The sequence below is a fragment of the Ceratotherium simum genome, chromosome 1 (genome assembly GCF_057802395.1).
Source record: "Ceratotherium simum simum isolate JZ-2026a chromosome 1, ASM5780239v1, whole genome shotgun sequence".
Classification (NCBI taxonomy): Eukaryota; Metazoa; Chordata; class Mammalia; order Perissodactyla; family Rhinocerotidae; genus Ceratotherium; species Ceratotherium simum.
Window position 1 is genome coordinate 37,258,335 of NC_141900.1, and position 21,478 is coordinate 37,279,812.

General features: G+C 37.5%; 1 protein-coding gene across 4 annotated transcripts in view; it reads right to left on the minus strand.

Moving 5' to 3' along the window:
- Positions 1 to 21,413, minus strand: part of PEX1 (peroxisomal biogenesis factor 1) — a 42,683-nt gene extending 21,270 nt beyond the window's left edge. For 2 of the 4 annotated variants that reach the window (XM_087420171.1, XM_087420232.1), the window contains exons 1-11: positions 21,241 to 21,413; positions 20,903 to 20,977; positions 15,221 to 15,364; positions 12,970 to 13,053; positions 12,658 to 12,772; positions 11,793 to 12,559; positions 9,753 to 9,872; positions 6,562 to 6,685; positions 6,227 to 6,330; positions 4,972 to 5,054; positions 3,665 to 3,797 (exon numbers count right to left, since the gene is read on the minus strand). In XM_087420171.1, coding sequence (XP_087276297.1) covers positions 3,665 to 3,797; positions 4,972 to 5,054; positions 6,227 to 6,330; positions 6,562 to 6,685; positions 9,753 to 9,872; positions 11,793 to 12,559; positions 12,658 to 12,772; positions 12,970 to 13,053; positions 15,221 to 15,364; positions 20,903 to 20,977; positions 21,241 to 21,369 — 1,878 coding nt within the window. In that variant the 5' untranslated portion in view covers positions 21,370 to 21,413. The remainder of the gene's footprint in view (positions 1 to 3,664; positions 3,798 to 4,971; positions 5,055 to 6,226; positions 6,331 to 6,561; positions 6,686 to 9,752; positions 9,873 to 11,792; positions 12,560 to 12,657; positions 12,773 to 12,969; positions 13,054 to 15,220; positions 15,365 to 20,902; positions 20,978 to 21,240) is intronic. The other 2 variants (XM_087420073.1, XM_004431340.3) reach the window with 2 other exon arrangements.
- Between the last annotated feature and the right edge of the window lie 65 nt (positions 21,414 to 21,478).

A 21,478-nucleotide genomic window follows, 5' to 3' on the forward strand; every position in this document is an offset into this window, starting at 1 on the left:
AGAAGCATTTCTCCACTCCAGCTCCAACCTCAATTTGTACTAACACTAAAAATAACCAATTGCTTTGAGAAAGTTAAAAAAAAAGATAGCATATACCAGTTTAGTTGCTGTGTGAGATATGCAGGTGTTACCAAACTACAGTTTTTCTTTTAAGCTGCTAAGAGCTGGCTGTATCCTATGTTCATTATAGTACATAGATAGAAAATAAACATCTAATTTGTTTCATTTACAATTTGTTAGTTAAAACAATCACTACTACTTAAATCTTTTACCTTTAAAAACAGGTAATGTTTCATTATTTGTTACTAGAAGGAAATAATGTGAATATTAAATAATTTTTCTAGATAAATGAAATTTATTCCCATTTAATTTCAACTATTTTTAATGGAAAAAATTTATTACCCACTTCTCTATACCTTAAATTAATTGTAATTTTAATTCACAGTTTCTTGGTGATTTACAGTATTACTGTGATCACCTATTACTGTACAGTGTGGGCCTCAGAGACTATTAAGGTGAGTAGAACTGTCTACTTTTATATTACGTGACTCCAGACCACAAAGGGTTTTTGATCCAATGTGCACTTTCTGTTTTCAAGTAAAAGCTTTATTTTTTCCTGATTATAACATAATATGTAAAAAATACAAAATAATTATAAACACTTAGCAGAGAAAGGTAAAAAATCTTCTGTAATCACCCCACCTCACAGAAGTAACCACTGTCAAACATTTTGATGTATCATCCTTCCAGACACTCCACATACATTTTCTGTGAATTTATGAAGATGGGATTACAGTATTCATACAGGTTTACAATAAATCACTGTTCTTCTAATCAACATAGAGCTGCATCAGCTCCCTAGTACACCACCACTGTGGGGAGGTATTGGACCATAATATGCTTAGTAAGGCCCTTCCTAGTGTATATTTATGCTGCTTCCAATTTTTAACAACTATAAGTAAAGCTAAAATAAATATCCATATACATATAAGTTGACTTATTTGTCAGCTTATACCTTTAGGATAAATTTCTAGAAGTGGAATTACTACATCAAAAGGTATGCATATTTAAAATGAAAAAAAAAAGTATGTATATTTAAAATTTTGCTAAACATTGCCATAGTGCCCCATAGAAAGGCTGGACGTTGGTAGGTTTTTATAGTTCTTTTAATATAAGTTTCCTCCCTCAAGCTACTATTATTTCTTACCATTGTTCTTTAGTCTAGCTTAACAGCCCCGTACCAGTTCTAACATTTGTTTTTCATTACTGTGGACTGGAAAAACAGCCAAGCTTGTTGTGCAAAGTTTGAAATTTAGCAGGTATTCAACAAATACTACCATCATTATAGTTTACAGAATTGCATTTATGTTTAAAATCAATGGGCTCCAAAGAACAAAGAAATTAGGGGTGCTGGGGTATAGGCCCCGCTTGTCAGAATCATCTTGCATAGACAGAGGGCCTTTTCTCCTCACTCAAAGTAATTCACATTTGTATAGTACGTTTTAGTTTACAAAGCCCTTTCATATATATTATTTTCCTCAAGTGAGGTTAATCCTAAGAAGGCAGAAACTAACACTTAAACTGCGTGAGGTCACAGCCACTAAGGACAAGACAGAGGTGGGACTCAAATCCAGGTCTCCTGCTTTCTCTTTCTATTAACCATGACACCCCCAGGTAAGACTGTGGACATCTGGTTTCTGAGTCAGTAGGTCAGTGCTTTTTCAAAATAAATATTCTACCATGATGATGCATTTTGAAATTTCACATAGGTAATCTGGAAACCATATATAGTAGTTACTATATTTTACCAGCCTTGCATACCTGGGATAAATCCCACTTGATCACGGTGTATAATTCTTTTTATACATTGGTTGATTTGATTTACTAATATTTTGTTGAGGATTTTTGCATCTATGTTTGTGGGAGATATTGGGCTGTAGTTTTCTTTTCTTGTAATGTCTTTGTCTGGTTTTGGTATTAGGGTAATGCTGGCCTCATAGAATGAGTCAGGAAGTATTCCCTCTGCTTCTATTTCCCTCTGAAAGAGATTATACAGAACTGGTATAAATTTCTTCCTTAAGTGTTTGGTAGAACTCACCAGTGAACCCATCTGGGCCTAGTGCTTTCTGTTTTGGAAGGTTATTAATTATTGATTCAATTTCTTTAATAAATATAGGCCTTTTTATATTGTCTATTACTTCTTGTGTAAGTTTTGGCCGCTTGTGTCTTTCAAAGAATTGGTCCATTCATAAAGGTTATCAAATTTTGGACATATAGTTGTTTATTACTATTACCATTACCATTTTATTATCCTTTTAACGTCCATGCGATCTGTAGTGATGTCCCCCTCTTTCATCTCTGATACTAACAATTTGTGTCCTCTCTCTTTTTTTCTTAGTCTGCCTAGAGGCTTATCAATTTTATTGATCTTTGCAAAGAACCAGCTTTTGGTTTCATTGATTTTCTCTACTGATTTCCTGTTTTTAGGAAATTCTTATTAATTCTTACTATTTCTTTTATTCTGCTTCCACTGGATTTAATTTGCTCTTCTTTTTCTAGTTTCCTAAGGTGGAAACTTAGATTACTGGAGCAGTTACTATATTTTAAATAAGAATCAGAAGAAAGTATCTGAGCTGGTAATGAGAAAAAAAGTTATTATACTGAAGTTAAAAGTGAATGGAAATGAAAAAGCCTTAAAATTTTGAATTGAAAAAAAATCACAAAGACTCACAAAGACCACACTATACCCCTGGAAACAACACTGTGTTGGTAGAGAATAAAACCGTAAGCTCTTTAAAAGGGCAGGGGATCTTTAGCAAGATTGACAAAGATTGTTTTAAAAACAGAGAAGACACAAATCAGCAATATCAGGAAACAGGACATTACAACAGATTCTACAGCCATTAAAAGGATAATAAAAGAATACTACAAACAACTTTATGCTCATAAATTCAACAACTTAGAAGAAATGGACCAATTCCTCAAAAACTACAAACTACCTAATGTCTGCCAAGATGAAATAGACAATTAAGGAAATTGAATTTATAATTAAAAAGTTAACAGTAAACAAATCTCCAGGCACAGATGGTTTCATTAGAGATTTTACCAAACATTTAAAGAAGAATGAACACTAATTTTACACAGTCTCTTTCAGAAAACAGAACAGGAGGGAATACTTCTCAACTCATTTTATGAGGCTAGTATTACCCTGATAGCAAAACCAGACAAAGACAGTACAAAAACAGAAAACTACAGGCTAACATCTCTCATGAACTTAGATGCAAAAATCCTCAACAGAATATTAGCAAACAGAGCACAGTTTTATAGAACGTATTCTATACACCACAACCAAGTGAGATTTATTACAGATACGCAGAGGCTGGTTCAACATGTGAAAATCAATCAACCCTATCAACACTCTGAAAAAGAAAAATCATACAATCATATCAATTGTTACAGAAAAAGGGCAGGGAAGGCATCACCTTATGTATCTTATCACCACTTTCTCAATATCTAATAGCAGGCACTCAAAAATATTAGTGAATGAATGAAGGAATGCTTTCCACATCTCGTGTTAACAACCCTCTATAACAGATGATCAAAACCCAGAGAGAGAGGAATTAAAAGTTATTAGTTAGTGAATGAGCACATTTTAACCACACACCTTTCCTCCTGTGAGTAAAACGGCTCCATTCCTAAGTCCTGCCACAAGGGACATCAATTGCCGAGACAAAGGGCGTCCCAGGAGGCTATGAGTGATGTGCTCCATGGAGGATACGCCTAAGGAATTCACTCCTCTGCAAAATACATAAATTGTTGCATGATAAAACACTGAAGCAGGATAAAATCTAGCTATAAAAAATTCTGAAACGTTCCCTCCCAGGCTAATTAATCACTTTTAAAAGAGAAAAATCTTAGAAATTCTCCCTTGTGCTTTAAATAATTGAATTATTAAATTAATGCCAAATCTGAGTCACAGCTTTTAAAACTAGTTTTATTACTTTCAAACATATGCAGTAACTAAAAGTTTTGTTCTAATAGGATTCCTCAAGGAATTTGTCTTAACACACACAAACACCCCCCTTAAAATGATTTTTGGTTTGGTAATCAACATGATCATAAATGGGTGCTTTTGAAGTGCTGGGATAATTGAAGACTTATTTCCTCTTAAACATCACCTCTGAGATCCACATTTCAATCTGTAGATTATACAAACATGAACTTCAACCTACTTCTTGACTCTGACTGCCACTTTATTTCTGATAAATATCATTAATTCCTAAAATCAGAGTCTGAACTAAAGAGATTTTACTTTATACATCAATATTATGCTATATTTAAACATTGTTACTTTATGGTTTAATCCTTTTACTAAAATATTTATAGATGATACTATTACAGGAAATCAAACCACTACTACTACATCTATTAAAAGCCTCTGTGAAGAATTCTAAGAGGTAATGTTTATATGAGATTCTCATATTGTATAAAGATAAAGAAATTAAGAGGAGTTTCTTTTCAGATTTGTTTGTTTTAAAAGTTGAGGAAAACACAAACAATCCCAATTAGTACATTAATAATATAGTGAAGGAATAACTTAATTTGAAATATTTTTAAACATTCATCTAATGTTTCTGGATTTAATTTTTAAAATAAATGTATTAGCTCTAAGAAGTATTGTTTTATTCAAGCACGTATGATCCAGGTCATATCTAGTTACTTTCTTCTCACAAATCAAATCTCAAAGTAAAATTTCTAATAAGCTTCAGACTTTTCAGTTATCTAAGAAGACCAGGCAAATTACTAAGCTAGGTGTGAAAACAGAAGCAATCCTTGAAAAAATATCTACTAATGCATTAGTAAGAGTATTCAATGACATGAACATCTACTTTAACATTTACACATAAAAACCCTGCCAGAGATAATGTCAAACATGTCTCTAAACATGCTAGTTTGGCCGTAACTTCTTACCCCAAGCAGTTCAGCTTTAAAAAAGGAAGAATAAAGTCAATTTCCTCACTGTTTTCTTCTTTTACCATAGGATCTAGAAGGACCTAGAGTAGCAAGGAAAAATCAGTTTTACATTTCCAAGTTACATCTTTTGCCTGTTTTCCTAGGGTCCCAGGAAACCAAACTGCTGATTCTGTTATAGCAGAAAGAAAAGATATATTGTGCATGCAAGATCATTACTTAAAACAGCCTTGACAATAATAATTTACCCATCCAAGGAACATAAATATTTACGGTGAACAAGCAGTAAAGAACGTCATCTCCTTAATACATTTTATAGATATATCTTTATTTGCAATTTTGATTTGTGTCACATTTATTTTTTTCACAATTCCTACATTTGTATCTTTTCTGAACGGTATTCCTTCAATTATATTTCAAAAGTAGAGAAACGATGTCTAGTTCCAAATCACTGAAATTTTAAGTGACTAGAGCATCCTTAATTCTATGAGGACAAGAGTGAATATCCTAACTAAAACACAACATTCTAAAAAGGCCACTTTTAAAATACTTCTGGAAGAAAAGTGATCTGAAAAGTAATTTTTTGAAGAGCTGAGAATTTAAGAATTGCCAAAATAATACGGGTTGTGCAGCAAAACTTCAAGTAAAAACATGAATTTTAAAAATCAAACCCTGGGGCTGGCCTCGTGGCATAGCGGTTAAGTGCGTGCACTCCGCTGCTGGCGACCCAGGTTCATATCCCAGGCACACACCGACACACCGCTTGTCAGGCCATGCTGAGGCGGCGTCCCACATAAAGTGGAGGAAGAACGGCACAGATGTTAGCTCAGGGCCAGTCTTCCTCAGCAAAAAGAGGAGGATTGGCATGGATGTTAGCTCAGGGCTGATCTTCCTCACAAAAAAAAAAAAAAATCAAACCCCTAGAGCTAAGTTTTCCTTCGTTTCAATACTAGAAGAATTTTAAATAATGATCATTTGCCGGTTAACACAATCAATTCTATTCTTGAAACTTAATTATGCTGAGGTATTCATTTTAAATATAGGATAAATCAATAATTTGTTTAGATAAGTTAAAGAGATTATAGAATAAAATATTTTAAATTAAGTTATTCCTTACTCTTATCATCCGAGTTTCTAATACACTTCAAGATGCAAGGTCTTACAGGTAAATTCACACTCTGTTATCAATCACATGTGACAATTGAATACTATGTGACAATTCAATAATACACATGTGACAATTCAATAATATTACTTGTATTGTGGTCTTCTGCAGCAGATTAGTACTCAACAGAAAAATATTTTTTTCTCTTTCTTTTTCCCAGGGATGAACTATATTTAGAGAAAATTCCTTCAACCCTATTGAAAAGAAAGCAATAAATGTAGAGTTAGTACTGAAGCTGAGATGAAATAATTTATCATTTTAAATTTCAAATTTATGTAAATTTAAATAAAGGCATTCTTTGATATGTAAAATCTACTATTTATTTATAATTATGTTTCCTATTCACATATGTCACAAGTTGGAAAAAAGACTAAAAATTTTATGACTTCTTCAACAGGAAAAATAACAAAATAAAATTTACCCACCATCTTTAATTTGCAGCTTAATATATTCTTCCTCTGATACTACCAAAGGAAGTGTGGTAGTAGTAGACCGCTGTAGCCATGAATAGAACACAGTTTTTATGTCTTCTTCACTTATGTCTTTAGGCTACCAGAGAAAAGGAAAGAACAGCAGTGACCTAAGGATTTAGGTATTAGGATAATACCTTATTTTAACACCTTATCCTGCTAATAAAATGTAAATCTTATTACAAAACCAGGAAGGATGTTCATACTCTACAGGCACAGATTTGGGATTTGACATTACAGTACAACGAGTACAATGTAGCCTGAAGAAATATTTACACAAGTGGCAAAGTTTTAAATGCTCCTTTTCTCTATGCCCAGTGATACATGTACCATAATTTGGCTCACTCGATAACGATTCCAACCCCATTCTCCTGCCTCCTTCTACTACAGAAGTGGGAAACGAAACTCCTTGATTCCCAGCTTGCAGCTGTGTGTACGTGTGTGTGTGTGTGTGTGTGTGTGTGTGTGTGTGTACGTGCTTGCATGTGCACAAACACAGATAACTGAACTCTGGCCAGTGGTGTACCATCAGCAATCCTTGGGAAGGATTTCTCTTCCTAATTAAACAAATCTTGCAAGGAGAAGGCTTCTGCTATGTGCCTTCCCCTCTGCTGCCAAGAATGCAGACGTGATGCCTATTAGTACAGCAGATATCTCGCATCTAAGAGGAGGAAAGTCACAGCCTAAGGATGGCGGAAGAGAAGGACCAAAGGAGACAAGAGCCTTGATGACAAGTTTTAACCACCTATGAGCTCCTCCAAACTTCTTCATACATGAGAAAAATAAACTCTTTATATGTTCAAGTCACTTTCTTTTCTTTTTTTTCTGTTAAGCTGGCCACAGTGCTGATTTACTCGATAACTAGGGGGTTAATAAATTGTTCAAGAAGTATGAAGAGGGCCAGCCCCGTGGCTTAGCGGTTAAGTGTGCGCTCTCCGCTCCTGGCGGCCCGGGTTCGGATCCCGGGCGTGCACTGACACACCACTTCTCTGGCCATGCTGAGGCCGCATCCCACATACAGCAACTAGAAGGATGTGCAACTATGACATACAACTATCTACTGGGGCTTTGGGGAATTAAAAAAAAAAAGGAGGAGGATAGGCAATAGATGTTAGCTCAGAGCTGGTCTTCCTCAGCAAAAAGAGGAGGATTAGCAAGGATGTTAGCTCAGGGCTGATCTTCCTCACAAAAAAACAAAAAAGAAGTATGAAGAAATTCTGAGAAAAACATTGCTAATTTTTAAAGCTTTTAAATTAAGTTTTTAAAGCCTATTTGAAATTAAAAACGGGAATAACAAAAATTCTATAGAAAGATGATTAATATCTGCCTAGGAAAATAAATTTCTATTCTACCATTTCTTGACTGGCCGATTTCTGTTATCTCTCTTCATCCAGAAGTCAAGTTTAGATCTGTTGATTAGCTCTGTTCCGAACTTGATCATCACCAAAAGCAGGCTAACTTAAGAAACGACATCACTTTCCCATTCTTAAAAATCACAGAAATAGTCAATTACTTCTTTGGATATTATTGGGCAATGGGATGAAAGACCTAAAGGCAGTCATAAAATGAAAATGAAAACTATTTAAAATCAAGACTTTCAGAATCAGAAAGCAACTCACAGTTCCTTTAGAATCAAACATCCTTCTGTCCTAAGTGATATAATCAGCCCAGAGAGCCCTGCCAAAGTCATAAAGCTTCCACTAAAATATGCAACTCGGGACAGGAAAGGAATTCTGTAGTAACATCCCATTACAGAGAGTGAAAAAAAAAATCTAATGACTAGTGGCTAATTATTTTTGTACATGAGATCTAACTTTTGAAAATACCAAGATCAATAACCAAAAAGTTAAAACAAAACTACAAATCACTGTGACTATTCAGCCAATGCATTAAATGCTCAGTTATATACCGTTATGGAAATCATATTTATTCTATTTGTTTTCCTCACATAATATAATCTGTCTTATCTGGGTTTTCATCAACTAGAAAGTTTAAAATGGTTCTTCCATGACATAATAACCATCATGATCCTGAGGAACCAAAAGTACCACCTGAATTATCAGAGAAGGATTAAATCATGTTTGCAATTTCTTAAACATATAATATAATAATTTTCATGTATTATAATTCTCTGAGAACTGGTAACCTAAACTGGTACAGATAATAATACTCCATCAAAAAGATTTTAAAATTAAGTTCAATAACTCATTTCCTGACCACACCAGTTTCTAAAGAATTAACAGAGTAGACAAGTAAAACAGTCTAGCACTCTTTTAGGCTGTAATTAATACCAAAACAACATAGGAGAAATTTTTTAAAATTATACGGATGTAGCCAAAATATCAATCTTTTAAAAGCCAAATTATCCATATTTGCTTGGTACAATATACATAATATGTGTATCGCTTATTAAAGACTTCTTGATTTCTCAAAAAGTTAAACATTAGAATTACCATATGACCCAGCAATTCAACTCCCAGGTATAGACCCAAAAGAACCGAAAGCAGAGACTTAAAACAGATACTTGTACACCTACATCCATAGCAGCATTATTCACATTGGCCAAACAGGTGGAAACAACCCAAGTGTCCACCAACAGATGAATGGATAAACAAAATGTGGTATATACATACAATGGAATATTATTTAGGCATAAATAGGAATGAAGTTCTCACACATGCTACAATATAAATGAACGTTAAAAACATGTTAAATGAAATAAGCCAGGTACAAAGGACAAATATTGTATGATTCCACTTATATGAAATACCTAGAATAAGCAAACTCACAGAGACAGAATATAGTGTAGAGGTTACCAGGAGCTAGGGGAGGAGGGGATGGGAAGTTATTGCTTAATGGGCACAGAGTTTCTGTTTGGGGTGATGGAAAAGTTTTGGAAATAGATAGTGATGATGGTTGCCTAACATTATGAATGTAATTAATGCCACTGAATTGTACACATAAAAATGGTTAAAAAAGCATTTTATGTTATATATATTTTACCAGAATAAAATAAAAAGGAAAAAAAAGACCTCTTTCACTTTCTAGCAAAACAGAGTATGAACACTCTTATCACTTAGCTAAAGCAACTAGAAATTTCACTACCCATGAAAAACAACTGTGACATAACATAAAACTGAACTCACTAAATTTTCTCGAGGTTGTAATTTTAGAGATCTTGGAATTTTAGGAGTAATTTCCACTGGAGTTATTCTGACTACTGCATGCATTTCTATATTTAGTCTCTTTCTCAGGTCATCTGGAATCTGAAATTTAAAAATAAACAAAAATATAAATATATTCAAAGCTTGATTAAAAATATTCCATACCATAAATATTAACTTCTATGAATTCAAGTGCAATTATAGAAGCTATCACGATTCACAGGTTCAGGCATTGTTATTGTCACAAACATTTCAATTTTTCCCCTACATTTCTTTCTTCGTATATCTTCTTCATAATCTGATCAATTTTGATCTCTCACGTCAGGTCTGTTTGAGTACCTCATGGCAACTGCTGCCAGTACTGCCACTCCCCATTGCCCATGGCGCCCAACCTTTACGGTCAAGTGGGAAGTGCAGGCTCCTCACTGCTGTCTTAATGGTCCCCAGGACTTGACCATCAGCACTTCTTCACCCCATCCCCACCGTACAATTTCAAGGACATAAAAAGGTATTCCCCCCTAATGGTAGAACCATTAATAGAAACAGATAAATCATAACAAGTTCAGCTCAGACATTTCGATTTTGAAGATGTAGCGGGATCTCCTAAACTAAGAGTTTAGAGGTAACAGAAAATAATGAGCGAATGGCCAGAGTTTTAGAAAATGATGTAAGCCAATGAGATTAAAACTTTGTAAGTTGCCTGGATAAAGGTCACAAATAAAACTGTGGGAGTAAAAGAAATCTACAAAGGAGACCCCCCTTCCCTTCCTATTTTTCTTCCCTTTCCTCACAATTTCCTCCCTTTATCACCACAAAGTCTCATTTCTATATGGTTAAAAATTAAGTTCAGGGGCCGGCCCCATGGCTTAGCGGTTAAGTGCGCACGCTCCGCTACTGGCAGCCCAGGTTCGGATCCCGGGTGTGCACCGACGCACTGCTTGTCCGGCCATGCTGAGGCGGTGTCCCACATACAGCAACTAGAAGGATGTGCAACTATGACATACAACTATCTACTGGGGCTTTGGGGAGAAAAAGGGAAAAAAAGGAGGACTGGCAATAGATGTTAGCTCAGGGCTGGTCTTCCTCAGCAAAAAAAAAAAAAAAAAAAGAGGAGGATTGGCATGGATGTTAGCTTAGGGCTGATCTTCCTCACAAAAAAAAAATTAAGTTCAAATCAAAGGGGCTGGTGACTCATTTCACATAAAATTCAGCATTAACATTTGAGGCCAAGATGAGAAGGTGGAACACTAGTTGCTCTACTTCCTCTCCCAGTTCCACACAAGTTAAAGAGCTGACACCAGTAGGCTAAGCACCTTCTGGGGACACATCAATCCAGGAGCCATCACAGGCAGGAAGGTCATCTCACACCATGGGTTTCTCCCTACACTGGGCATTTTCCCAAATACATAACAAGTCCTTCCTTTGCTTTCAAGAACTTGGGAACAAATCTTCAGCAGGTATTAAAAATGTGAGGCTTAGCCTGGCCCGGTGGCACAGTGGTTAAGTTCAGCGCGCTCCACTTTGGTGCCCTGGATTCACAGGTTCGGATCCCAGGCACAGACCTACACCACTCATCAAGCCATAACATGGTGGCAACCAACATCCAAAATAGAGGAAGATGGGCACAGACGTGAGTTCAGGGCCAATCTTCCTCAAGCAAAAAAAAAAATGTGAGGCTCTGTAGGACACTCCATGCTAAGCGTGAATTCTGGAGTCAGTCTGCCTGGGTTTGAATCCTAGTTCTATTTACTAGCTATGTAACCTCAGGCAAGTAATTGTGACCTCTCTGGGCCTGTACCTGTCTAAGCTTATACGTGTCCAAGTGTACTTAGCCAGAAAATACACAATCTCTACCCAAATAAGGACTTCACCCTGCAATCAGAAATTTGTCCCGGCAGGAACTTGAGACACTATTTCTTATTATACTGGTTTTCAAATTATATATATTATTCTAATTCATAATTTGAGGAAGTTCAAGCAACATAAAATTATTTCCTCCATAATTATGAAATTTATACTAACCCAGACTTTCCCAAGATGGAGAGCGTCTACATTTTTGGCATATTTCATGGCATTCTTCAATTCCTCAAGTCCATTCCAGACTATCTGTAGCACACAGGCTTTACCAGCTTCTTGAGTATGGTCTGAGCTAATTTGCTTTTGATCTAGTGCTTCTGACACCTGCTTCTCTCTTTCAGGTGACAGGACATTTTGCTTTGTTTTACTTTGCTGTTGTTTTGGAGAAAGTAGCTTAACTAGCTTTCCATAGGTCACAGTAAAGCTGGGTTCCAGATCAAAATATTCCTGGTCCCATGGAAATACATGAATGGCATAGTGTTTGTGAAACACAGAAGTTGCCGATGCGTTACATATACTGGGAGGCTGCGATTTGCATACTCTGAAAATATTGTCTAGAGGAACAAGTTTTGACTGCATATTTTTGAATGCATTGATTTCAGTTAAACCCCAGGATGTCTCTTGTTTCTTCTCAGACCCAAATGAAAATATACTTCCTATCATAGTCCATAAGCTTGGTGTTGATGACGAATCAACTGTAACCTCTGAATCCGTTTCATTAGACCCAGTGACTCCTATAGTATTTGATTGAAGTTGCTTGGTTTGAAGTTCTTCTGTCAATTCTTTTTGGTCTCTTCCATAATTATGAAATTTTCCACGTGCATTATCTGCTTTTGAAAATGTATCCTCTTTGGCTTGGCGAGTCTTTGGCTGAATAAGGAGTTCAGTGTCAGTTTCCAGCCTTCCATAAGTAGCAGTTGGTATTAGTGCAACTGTGTAGGAAATAAAGCTCATTAGTGCACGTTCACCTCTACTATGGACGCAGTGCTGTGGTGCAGAGGGTCACGGCAAACACTGTAATAGCACCTACCAACTTGGAGAAATATGTAAGTTTGCTGATCAACCCAAACAGGAAAAATGGCTTTTGGAAAAACTATTCGAATTTGATCTAGAAGATGCTGTTCAAGCAAAGCAGCATGCAGCTCCTAGAAGCAACAAACAAAAAGATCAATTCACTTTACATTTTGTCTGTTCTATGTCTAGTAAGAAAATCTTGATCCATTCTTATTACTCAAACCAACTCAGAATATATAATGAAGCTCAAAAAAAGAAATCTAAAGACACTGATATTTTGAAGTAGTGTAAGCTTAAAATGGGATAGTTCTCGTTTTGTTTTCTTTACCAGTATCTCCCAATCATCTGCGGAGACGGGTTCCACCTCAACTTGTTGACAAGACACCACATGGGAACATGGCTTGAGAAACACCTGAAAAAAATTTAAAATGTAAAACTCTTTTAAAAGACTTTTTCATATCCCTAGAAAATAAGAAGTTCTCTCTTTAGGTAACTAATTGCACGTGCGTGTGTGTGCATGGGTGTACTGTGTCATCCTTCATTAGACAAATATTTACTAAGCACTTATTCTTAGCTAGGCCTTGATATACTCAAGATTTTAGGAAAAATTGTTTCACAACTAATTATAGAATAAAGGAAAATATATCCAAGCACAACACATGTTTTTAAAAAAATAAAACAGATAACCATTAACAAAAGAAATGTAATAAAAAATGGAAGAAGAAACACCAACGTCATCAAGTCATGGCTTGATCTAGTATACACATACTCAATTATTTCTAGAAGTTTTGCAACTGTTCATTTTATAACTAACTTCAAGCCATGCTGCTTCTAGAAAAGTAAAAAACACATTGTAATAAAAATCAGAGCCAATTATTTACAATTATTTAGAAGTATAATCACGAGCAGCTAAAAAGTAAAGTAAAACAAGTATCTCCTCTTCCAGTCTATGGATATATATGAAATGCTAGTGTGTCTCAAGAAGCTGGAATCCACCATCTTACTTTCTTTCCCCTTCTACAGGCATTTCTGGGGATTAGAGGTACAATCCAGGTAACCGGCCCTTCCTTCTCTGCTTTTGTGGATTGGAGCAGAAGTTCCCCAAGTGCCTCTCTCGACTCCTCCATGAATTTCCCTTCAGTACCTCCTGTATACCCATTTTGAAAGGGGTGATTCTGAGGACGCACAAAGCAGCTCCTGCCCACCAAGAAGCTAGAGTCATGGGCGAGTCAGTCTACTTTCTGTTCCTATCGATGATTCTTTGGGAGACAGTCCCTTAGTGGTATCGTTACAATACAGAGGATCTGCAGAAAATCAGGTAAAAGATCACTTTGAAGCAAAGGGGAATTAAAAGCAAGTAGGACTGTGCAAAGTGCTGATGAAAACATCAAGATCAGGAATAGGAAGCCGATGTTTCCCACAGGGAAGTGCCACATACTCAAAGAGAGCAGAACTGTAACTTGCTATGCAATCCTGGGGAAAACACTCCATTGCCCTAGGTTTGTAAAGCAAGGCACCCAAGTTAGGGATTTTGAAGGTCACTCTGGTGCTAAAGTTTTAAGATTCTAGGAAAAATTTAGGGTAAGCAAAGGACTAGTGCTAGGCCTATGAATTTCTCATCAGTGGTGTATTCTCATTATCAAAAGCATTCATGAACAAAATCAGTCTGTGTTCAAAACAAGTTAAAAAGATGTGACAACTCTTGTGTACTGTTGTGGGAAACTGGTAATAGAAGGCAATTTAGCTCCAATTATCAAATTTTTAAATGTGCAGCCCTCTGGCCTTGGCAATTAAATTTTTAATATTCCATTCCATGTATACATACTCACAGAGATGTTCAGTTGTTTGTAATATGTGGAAAGGCATCTCTGATACAGTTTGTGGGGAAAAAATTGCAGAAAATATGTATGATCTCATTCCTTAAATGTAAAGGTCTAGTGAGATCCCAACATACAGTACACACTCATTCTGAGGCTGGGGTTAGAGAAAGGGAAAAACATTTTTTACTATCAATTGTAGAATATTTGTAATGACTACGTATTACTTCTGTAGTTCAAAATATTTAAAAAGGAATAAATTGGTGAATATAATAAAATGGCAAAACAGATGAGTCCTTAAGCTTTGGAGTTTGCAATCTAAGCACACTAAATTTATAGGCAAGACAAAAATGGTAAAATAATAACCCTCTTTTGTAGGATAGATTTTTAAAAATCAATTATGACCCTTCAAAGTTAGAAAACTTGTCATAAACAAATGAAATGAAGTTCAATAATAGTAGATAAAATTCAGTAATTCATAAAGCAAAAATAATTGCACAAAAACAAAATTAGGGAACCTGAAAAGTGAGTGAAATAGACAGTGAGATACAAAATCAACTAGGGAGCATGGTGGACTACAAGATAATGACTCAACAATGCAGTACATAGTCGACTTGAATATCCTGGACTGGTTATAGTAGCACGCAAGTTAGGTATCATCTCACCCCCTAAAAAAAAATAAATCTGAACTTTCCATTTTATTTCCATGGCTATATTATGTGACATCAGATGAAAGTCATTGTCATCACATTTTGTGCTTACCTGTTCTCCATTTGCGAGTCCAAGTTTCTGACCAACTTGTCTGTTAATTTCAGCCACATGTTCACCTTGATCACTGAAATGCCTGCCTTCCACCCAACTCAAGAATGCAGGCTGGTGACCCCAGGCTACTTCTATAGCTTGATTCTATTTATTCAAGAGATAAGAAAGGGGGGGTATATAAAAGTTTTTACATGCTTTTCTTGATTCACATAAAAGACAAACTATCATTGCAATTAACACATACAAAAAGAGTTCTATAGGTAGTTGATAGCTCTGTTATCCACATTTGTCATAGCATTTAAAAAGCTATAACCATTTCCAACACCCAATGCTGGTGATGCTATGGGTGAAACCAATACCCTTATAGTCTCATGATGGCATTATAAATTGATTCAACCATTCCAGAATTCTGAATGGCAAATAGGTAGCCAATGAACTTACATAGCCCTTGAGCCATATATATGTGTGTGTGTATATATACATATACACACACACATATATTTATTTATTCTGAATTAATGACTCAAAGAAGAAAAAATTACACCAGAACATTTCTCTGCAGTATTTTCTATAATAGTGAAAGCTTAGGAGTCTCTTAAATGTCTATCAATAGGGAAATTATTAAATAAGCTATAAATTTACTATTTTAGTAAAGTTTGGCTCAGTAAGTAGAAACATATCATGATCATTAAAAATGTAAAAGTATTTATTAGAAGAGTAATAAATGCACAAGGTAAAATCACAAAAAGTACAAAAGCATAAAACTTGAAGGCAGGTCCCTGTTCCCAGCGGCAATTACTGTTAATAGCTTCTCATGTACTCTTCTAGAAATTTTATATTATGCAGCTTCTTAAATCATTTAAAAAGTTCTAGAACTATGGAAACATTTATAAGTAAAAAAAGCAAAATATAAAATCTATTCACATTAAGAGCAATTATATAAAATATGTAAGTTTGTGGCTAAGCACTAAAAAACAATGTTTTCTTTGATTAGAGAATTACAAACTCAGGGCTGGCCCCATGGCATAGCGGTTAAGTATGCTTGCTCCACTGCTGGCAGCCCGGGGTTCAGATCCCAGGAGTACATTGACGCACCGCTTGGTAAACCATGCTGTGGCGGCGTCCCATATAAAGTGGAGGAAGATGGGCACGGATGTTAGCCCAGGGCCAGTCTTCCTCAGCAAAAAGAGGAGGATTGGCATGGATGTGAGCTCAGGGCTGATCTTCCTCACAAAAAAAAAAAAAAAAAGAATTACAAACTCATAGAAACCTTGGAAAATATATAAACTTGGAAGGACAAAAGGAATTACTGATATTCCCTCCACGAAAAGACAACCAAGTGAACAATTTTGTCTATTTCCAGCTAATCCTTTTTTCTACATGAAAGTTAGTTTTTTACATAGTTGTGTATTATAGTCATGATTTAGTATCCTTTTCACCCACTTAACCTTGTATCATAAGCATTTTCACACATATATCATTTTTTAAAATAAAATGTAAAGATTTCATTAATAGCTATCAAGACTTACCATCTCAGCAAGTTTTATTATTATTAAATTCATTTATTTATATTAAAATAAATTCATTAAGTTTAAATGATTAAATTGATTCATTTACATCAAATTTTACTACCTCAAAACTGGTTAAAGGCTGCTTATTGTGTTTCTTTAAACAGGACAAATTTCAAAGGATGTTGGAGCCACTTCTGAGGTGATATAATGGACTTTAAATTAACCATGTTATTAAAATGATATTAAAACTTTGTATACAAGAAAGTCATCATGTATCACTTAGTTGTGTAATTTTTCTCACAGTTCTTCACAGGATAGTCCAACTGCTCTGGCTGACAAAATCTTTCCACTGAGAACAGTGTGATACAGCAGAAAGAGCCCTAGGTTTGCAGCCAAAAGTCCTAAGTTACTATGTCAGCTATAACAGTGTGAGCTGAGGTCACAAGAGTGAAGGCGACCAACCCTCCAGGTGCTTTCCAAGGGGCTTCCTCAGAGTCAGTGATGTCTAATCCAGATCAACTCAGGTCATACGAAGAAACATTTAAAACCAGAGGTTAAATAAAGAAATATGAAATACACTCTGAAATATCAAAAAAGAGAATTCCACCAACACACTGGAGAAAGGAAAAATCAACTTTATTAAACAGGAAAAATACTTCAATTATTCATTTGGTCAAAATGTAGTAACCAGCTCCATCAAGTCATAACACATGTTTAGTGGGATTTAGTAAACTTTGCAGACTAATGTCCTCAGTCCATTTTTATGTCAACAATTTTTCACTTGAACCACAGAGCCCCTGGGCACTCAGGTAGAGAGGAGGCACAAACAGACTGGAGAGAGAGGAGTCTCTTTCCCAGGAGATTAATCAACAAATGATTGACTGCCCGCTTTTGCCCGAACCTGTGTGTAGGGCTTTGCCTGCTCAGCAATAACCTACGTGCCCTATTACAATCCTGTGTCCTCCTGGCCCCATCCTGGGCAGGACGCCAACCAGCTGGGATGGCCTGGCCAACCCAGATCTCACTCAAAGAACATCATGTCTTGAAGGAACACAGAGCCCTTCCACGTGAGCTGCTGTTCCAGGGAACGCTGGCTGCACCAAGGGCAGTCTCTCTTGGCAAGCACATAGACTTTGTCCCCTGCCTATATAAACAACCCCTCTCTGCCCACAGTAGCAGGTGCACAACTCTGTCCAGCCAGCTGCCCCTGGACACTCCCTAAACATAAGTCCCAATAAACCTATATGTCTCGTACGCCGTCTCCAGGTCTTTTCTCTGGTCTCTTCACTACCTATTTCACACTCCTTGCACAACTGGGTGTGTGGCCAGACACTGTGGTACCTGGCCAGGTCTGAGGCCTGGGTTGTCTCTTGCTAACACAAAGGAAATGACAAATCTATACCCGGCCATTTCTGGATGGCGATTTAGGTTATTTGTTTGCATTCAGCGTGGATACAAATCCTCTCCCCCATTAGCAATTAGAGCAAGCAGTGAGCCCAGAGTATAGACAAAGTAACCGACCTAAGGCAGTGGTTCTCAACTGAGGGTGATTTTGATCCCCAGGAGACATTTAGCAATGTCTGGAGATATTTTTGGTTGTCACTACTGGGCAGAGGGGTGCTACTGGCATCTAGTGGACAGAGGTCAAGGATGCTGCTAATTATCTTACAATACCCAGGACAGGCCCCCACAACAAAAAATTATCCAGCCTAAAATGTCAACCGTGCCAAAGTGACGAAATCCTGAGTTAAAGGATCTACTGCGTACCTAATCCTGAAACAAAGGCTTGGATAAACAAAAGAAGACAATACTTGAAACACAGAACAGAGTGTAACAAGTGAGATGTGTCACATAAACAGCACTGAAGTTTTGAAAAGGAGACAAATGTGGGCAAGAGAGAATCTGAAAGCTATGTGGAGGAGGTAGGATTACGCTCAGTTTTTAACAGCATGGAATAAGGAAAAATGTTTCGGGGAAGAATAGTGTGAGTAAGAGTACAGAAGTGGAAGAGAGCTGGGTGAGAAGTGAGAAGGTTAGTCTGAATGACACAGAGTGAGTTCTAGACAAGATGGCAAATTAACAGCATGCAAATGGTACCAGCCTGAGAGTGCCAGTTTCCTTATGTGTACAGAAATGACCTAGACACCTAAGGTCCCTTTCATCACCAACATCTATGATTCTAGAAGAGTGAGTCTCAACTCTTTTGTGCATCCAAGTAGCCTGAAGATATTTTAAAAATTACAGATGCCTGAAGCCCACTTCCCAAGATTCTGATTCAGTAGGTCTACAGAAGGGCCAGAATATCTGTATTTTTCAAAGCTTCAAGGTAAGTCTCACACAGGCCAGAAAACCATTGTTCTGACCCTCTTACCATTACAGCACTATGTGTATTATGTACTCAATACTTTAGCCCAAATAATTCAACCTAACTCCCAACTCATGACTTTCTGCTTTAATAATTATCTATGCCCTCTAAACCAATAATTCTGAGAACCTAAATAACCAGAAGTGAAAACAATGTTTTATAAACAAAGATATGCTATTTTTAACTTTTTATTTACTTATTTATTTCTTTTGGTGAGGAAGATTGTCTCTGCAGTAACATCCGTGCCAATCTTCCTCTACTTTGTATGTGGGACGCCACCACAGCATGGCTTGATGAGCAGCATGTAGGTCTGCACCCAGGATCCGAACCCATGAACCGCGGGCCTCCGAAGCAGAGCATGCAAACTTAACCACTACACCACCAGCCAGCCCTATTTTTAACTTTTTATTAAAATGTAACTACAGTATCACTTTTAATGTCTAAAAATTGAATACAACATATATGTTTAATCACAGTGAACAATTCAATAAATTATGGCAAACTGATGATAGAATACTAATTAACCACTAAAAATGATGATTACCTTTAACTGTATATGTGTGTGTGTGTAGGACTTCATTTCGTTAAAAACAAAGATTAGAAACAAAACTGGAAGATGTGGCCCAAACTGTTAATATTAGTTACCTCTAGGTTTGGGAATTATGGGTAACTTTTATTTTCTTGTTTATAATTTTCTTTGCTTTCTAAATTTTCTATAAAACATATGTATTAATTTTATAATTGGGGAGAAAAGTTGGCCTATTCTGCTGATGTAGGCTGGATAGAAAAAACAATTCATTCCAAGGCTGAAAAGATTTAAGTTTCAAAAGAGATCCATGAATTAATTCCTAAAGGGTCAAAATTTAAAAGAAAGATCAAGACCACTAAATTCTTAAATAGTGATGAATGTAACAGAGCATCCACATCTTAAGATCAAGTTATTAGAGTTGCTGTAAAGAAGTATTCCTATAAACTCATTAGGTGGGGAGTCTATTCCTATAAACTGGTTAGGTGGGGATTTGAAGGCATGTTGAAAATCTCCATGAAAGCCGAGAGCACAGGGCAGGGTCCACCTGAGACTTGCTGCCACTAACTAACTCGTTTCCAGCCATGAAGGAAGCTCGTCAGGGCCAAAAGATTGTCTACTTTATGGTAAAAGAAATAACGGAAGGATCTGCTGAATTTGGTATGCTCTAAAAGGGGGGAGGGGGGGCGCAATAATCTAGAAAAATAGTTATGGGGAAGTAGCTAACGTGGAAAGGTTGGATACTTGAAATTACTGCAAACTCTTAAGTATTTCCTGCATGGATTAGCCAGTGGTGGATACCATGCATCCAGGATTTCCGAGGATTTCCAATATTCTATCCTTTTGTCCCCATAAGCACACTCAAACTCGTACACTAGGTGCCTCTAGTTTTAATTATGAAAATAGGCTGATGTTACTCCACCAGTGGTTAGAGGTATGAACCACCACCACCACAACGTCCACCAGGGCGACTGACAGCAGAGGTTCAAGTATTCCTAATTACATACATCCAAATATGCATAATCCCACTGCACATTCCTGGCACCCCTCGGAGGTGTTCTGAGTGTTGGAGACACAGAGAAGAACCTTCATTTTATTAACCTATCCCGCTCACGGGACACCGTGCTTAGTCCCTGTTAACCTACAAGGGCTCCGCAAACATATTTGCACACCACTCCCCCCCGGGGGCCCGGACCACAGCAGTGCAGGCACCTGGAAATCGCTGCCGGGGAAAACATTTAAAACAAAAACAAAAACGACTTCTCAAGAGCTTTTCCAACCTGGAGTGAGGATATCTGAAGGCAGAGGTAGAATATTAGGATGTTTGAAAGCCCAGTTTCACCGAGTGAAAAGACCTGGAATGAGGCAAGGTAACGTGAAGACCCGGGGCTGCACTGGACATGGAGGGGGCTGCAGACACTGCCCAGACCGGCCCTGCCCTCGAGGGGCCCTCCGACTGGCTTCTGAAAGCTCGGCGGCGCCGGGAAGGCAGCCCGCGGTCGGGAGAGGCCTGAGCGGCCGCCGCGTCCCTGCAAGACCTCGGCCCCGTCCGACCGCAGACTGCCGACTAGGTGCCCCGAGTCCGGGCTGGGAACCTCGTCTGGGGCCGCCGCGTTACCTGCAGCAGGTGCAGCTGGGCCACGAGGCGCCGCGGCAAGTGGAGGAAGCAGTCGCGAGCGTTGGTGAAGGCCACGGTCACGGCCACTCCGCCTCCCCCCGCACCCGCCAGGCGATCGCTGCCCCACATCGTCAGCAAGCCCGGAGGCCCCGGCCGCCCACGCCAGCTGACGCCGGACGCCCGGGCAGGCCGAGCGCCTCGGAGCCGGAGGCGGCCGATCGCCCCGCCCCCTGTGCCC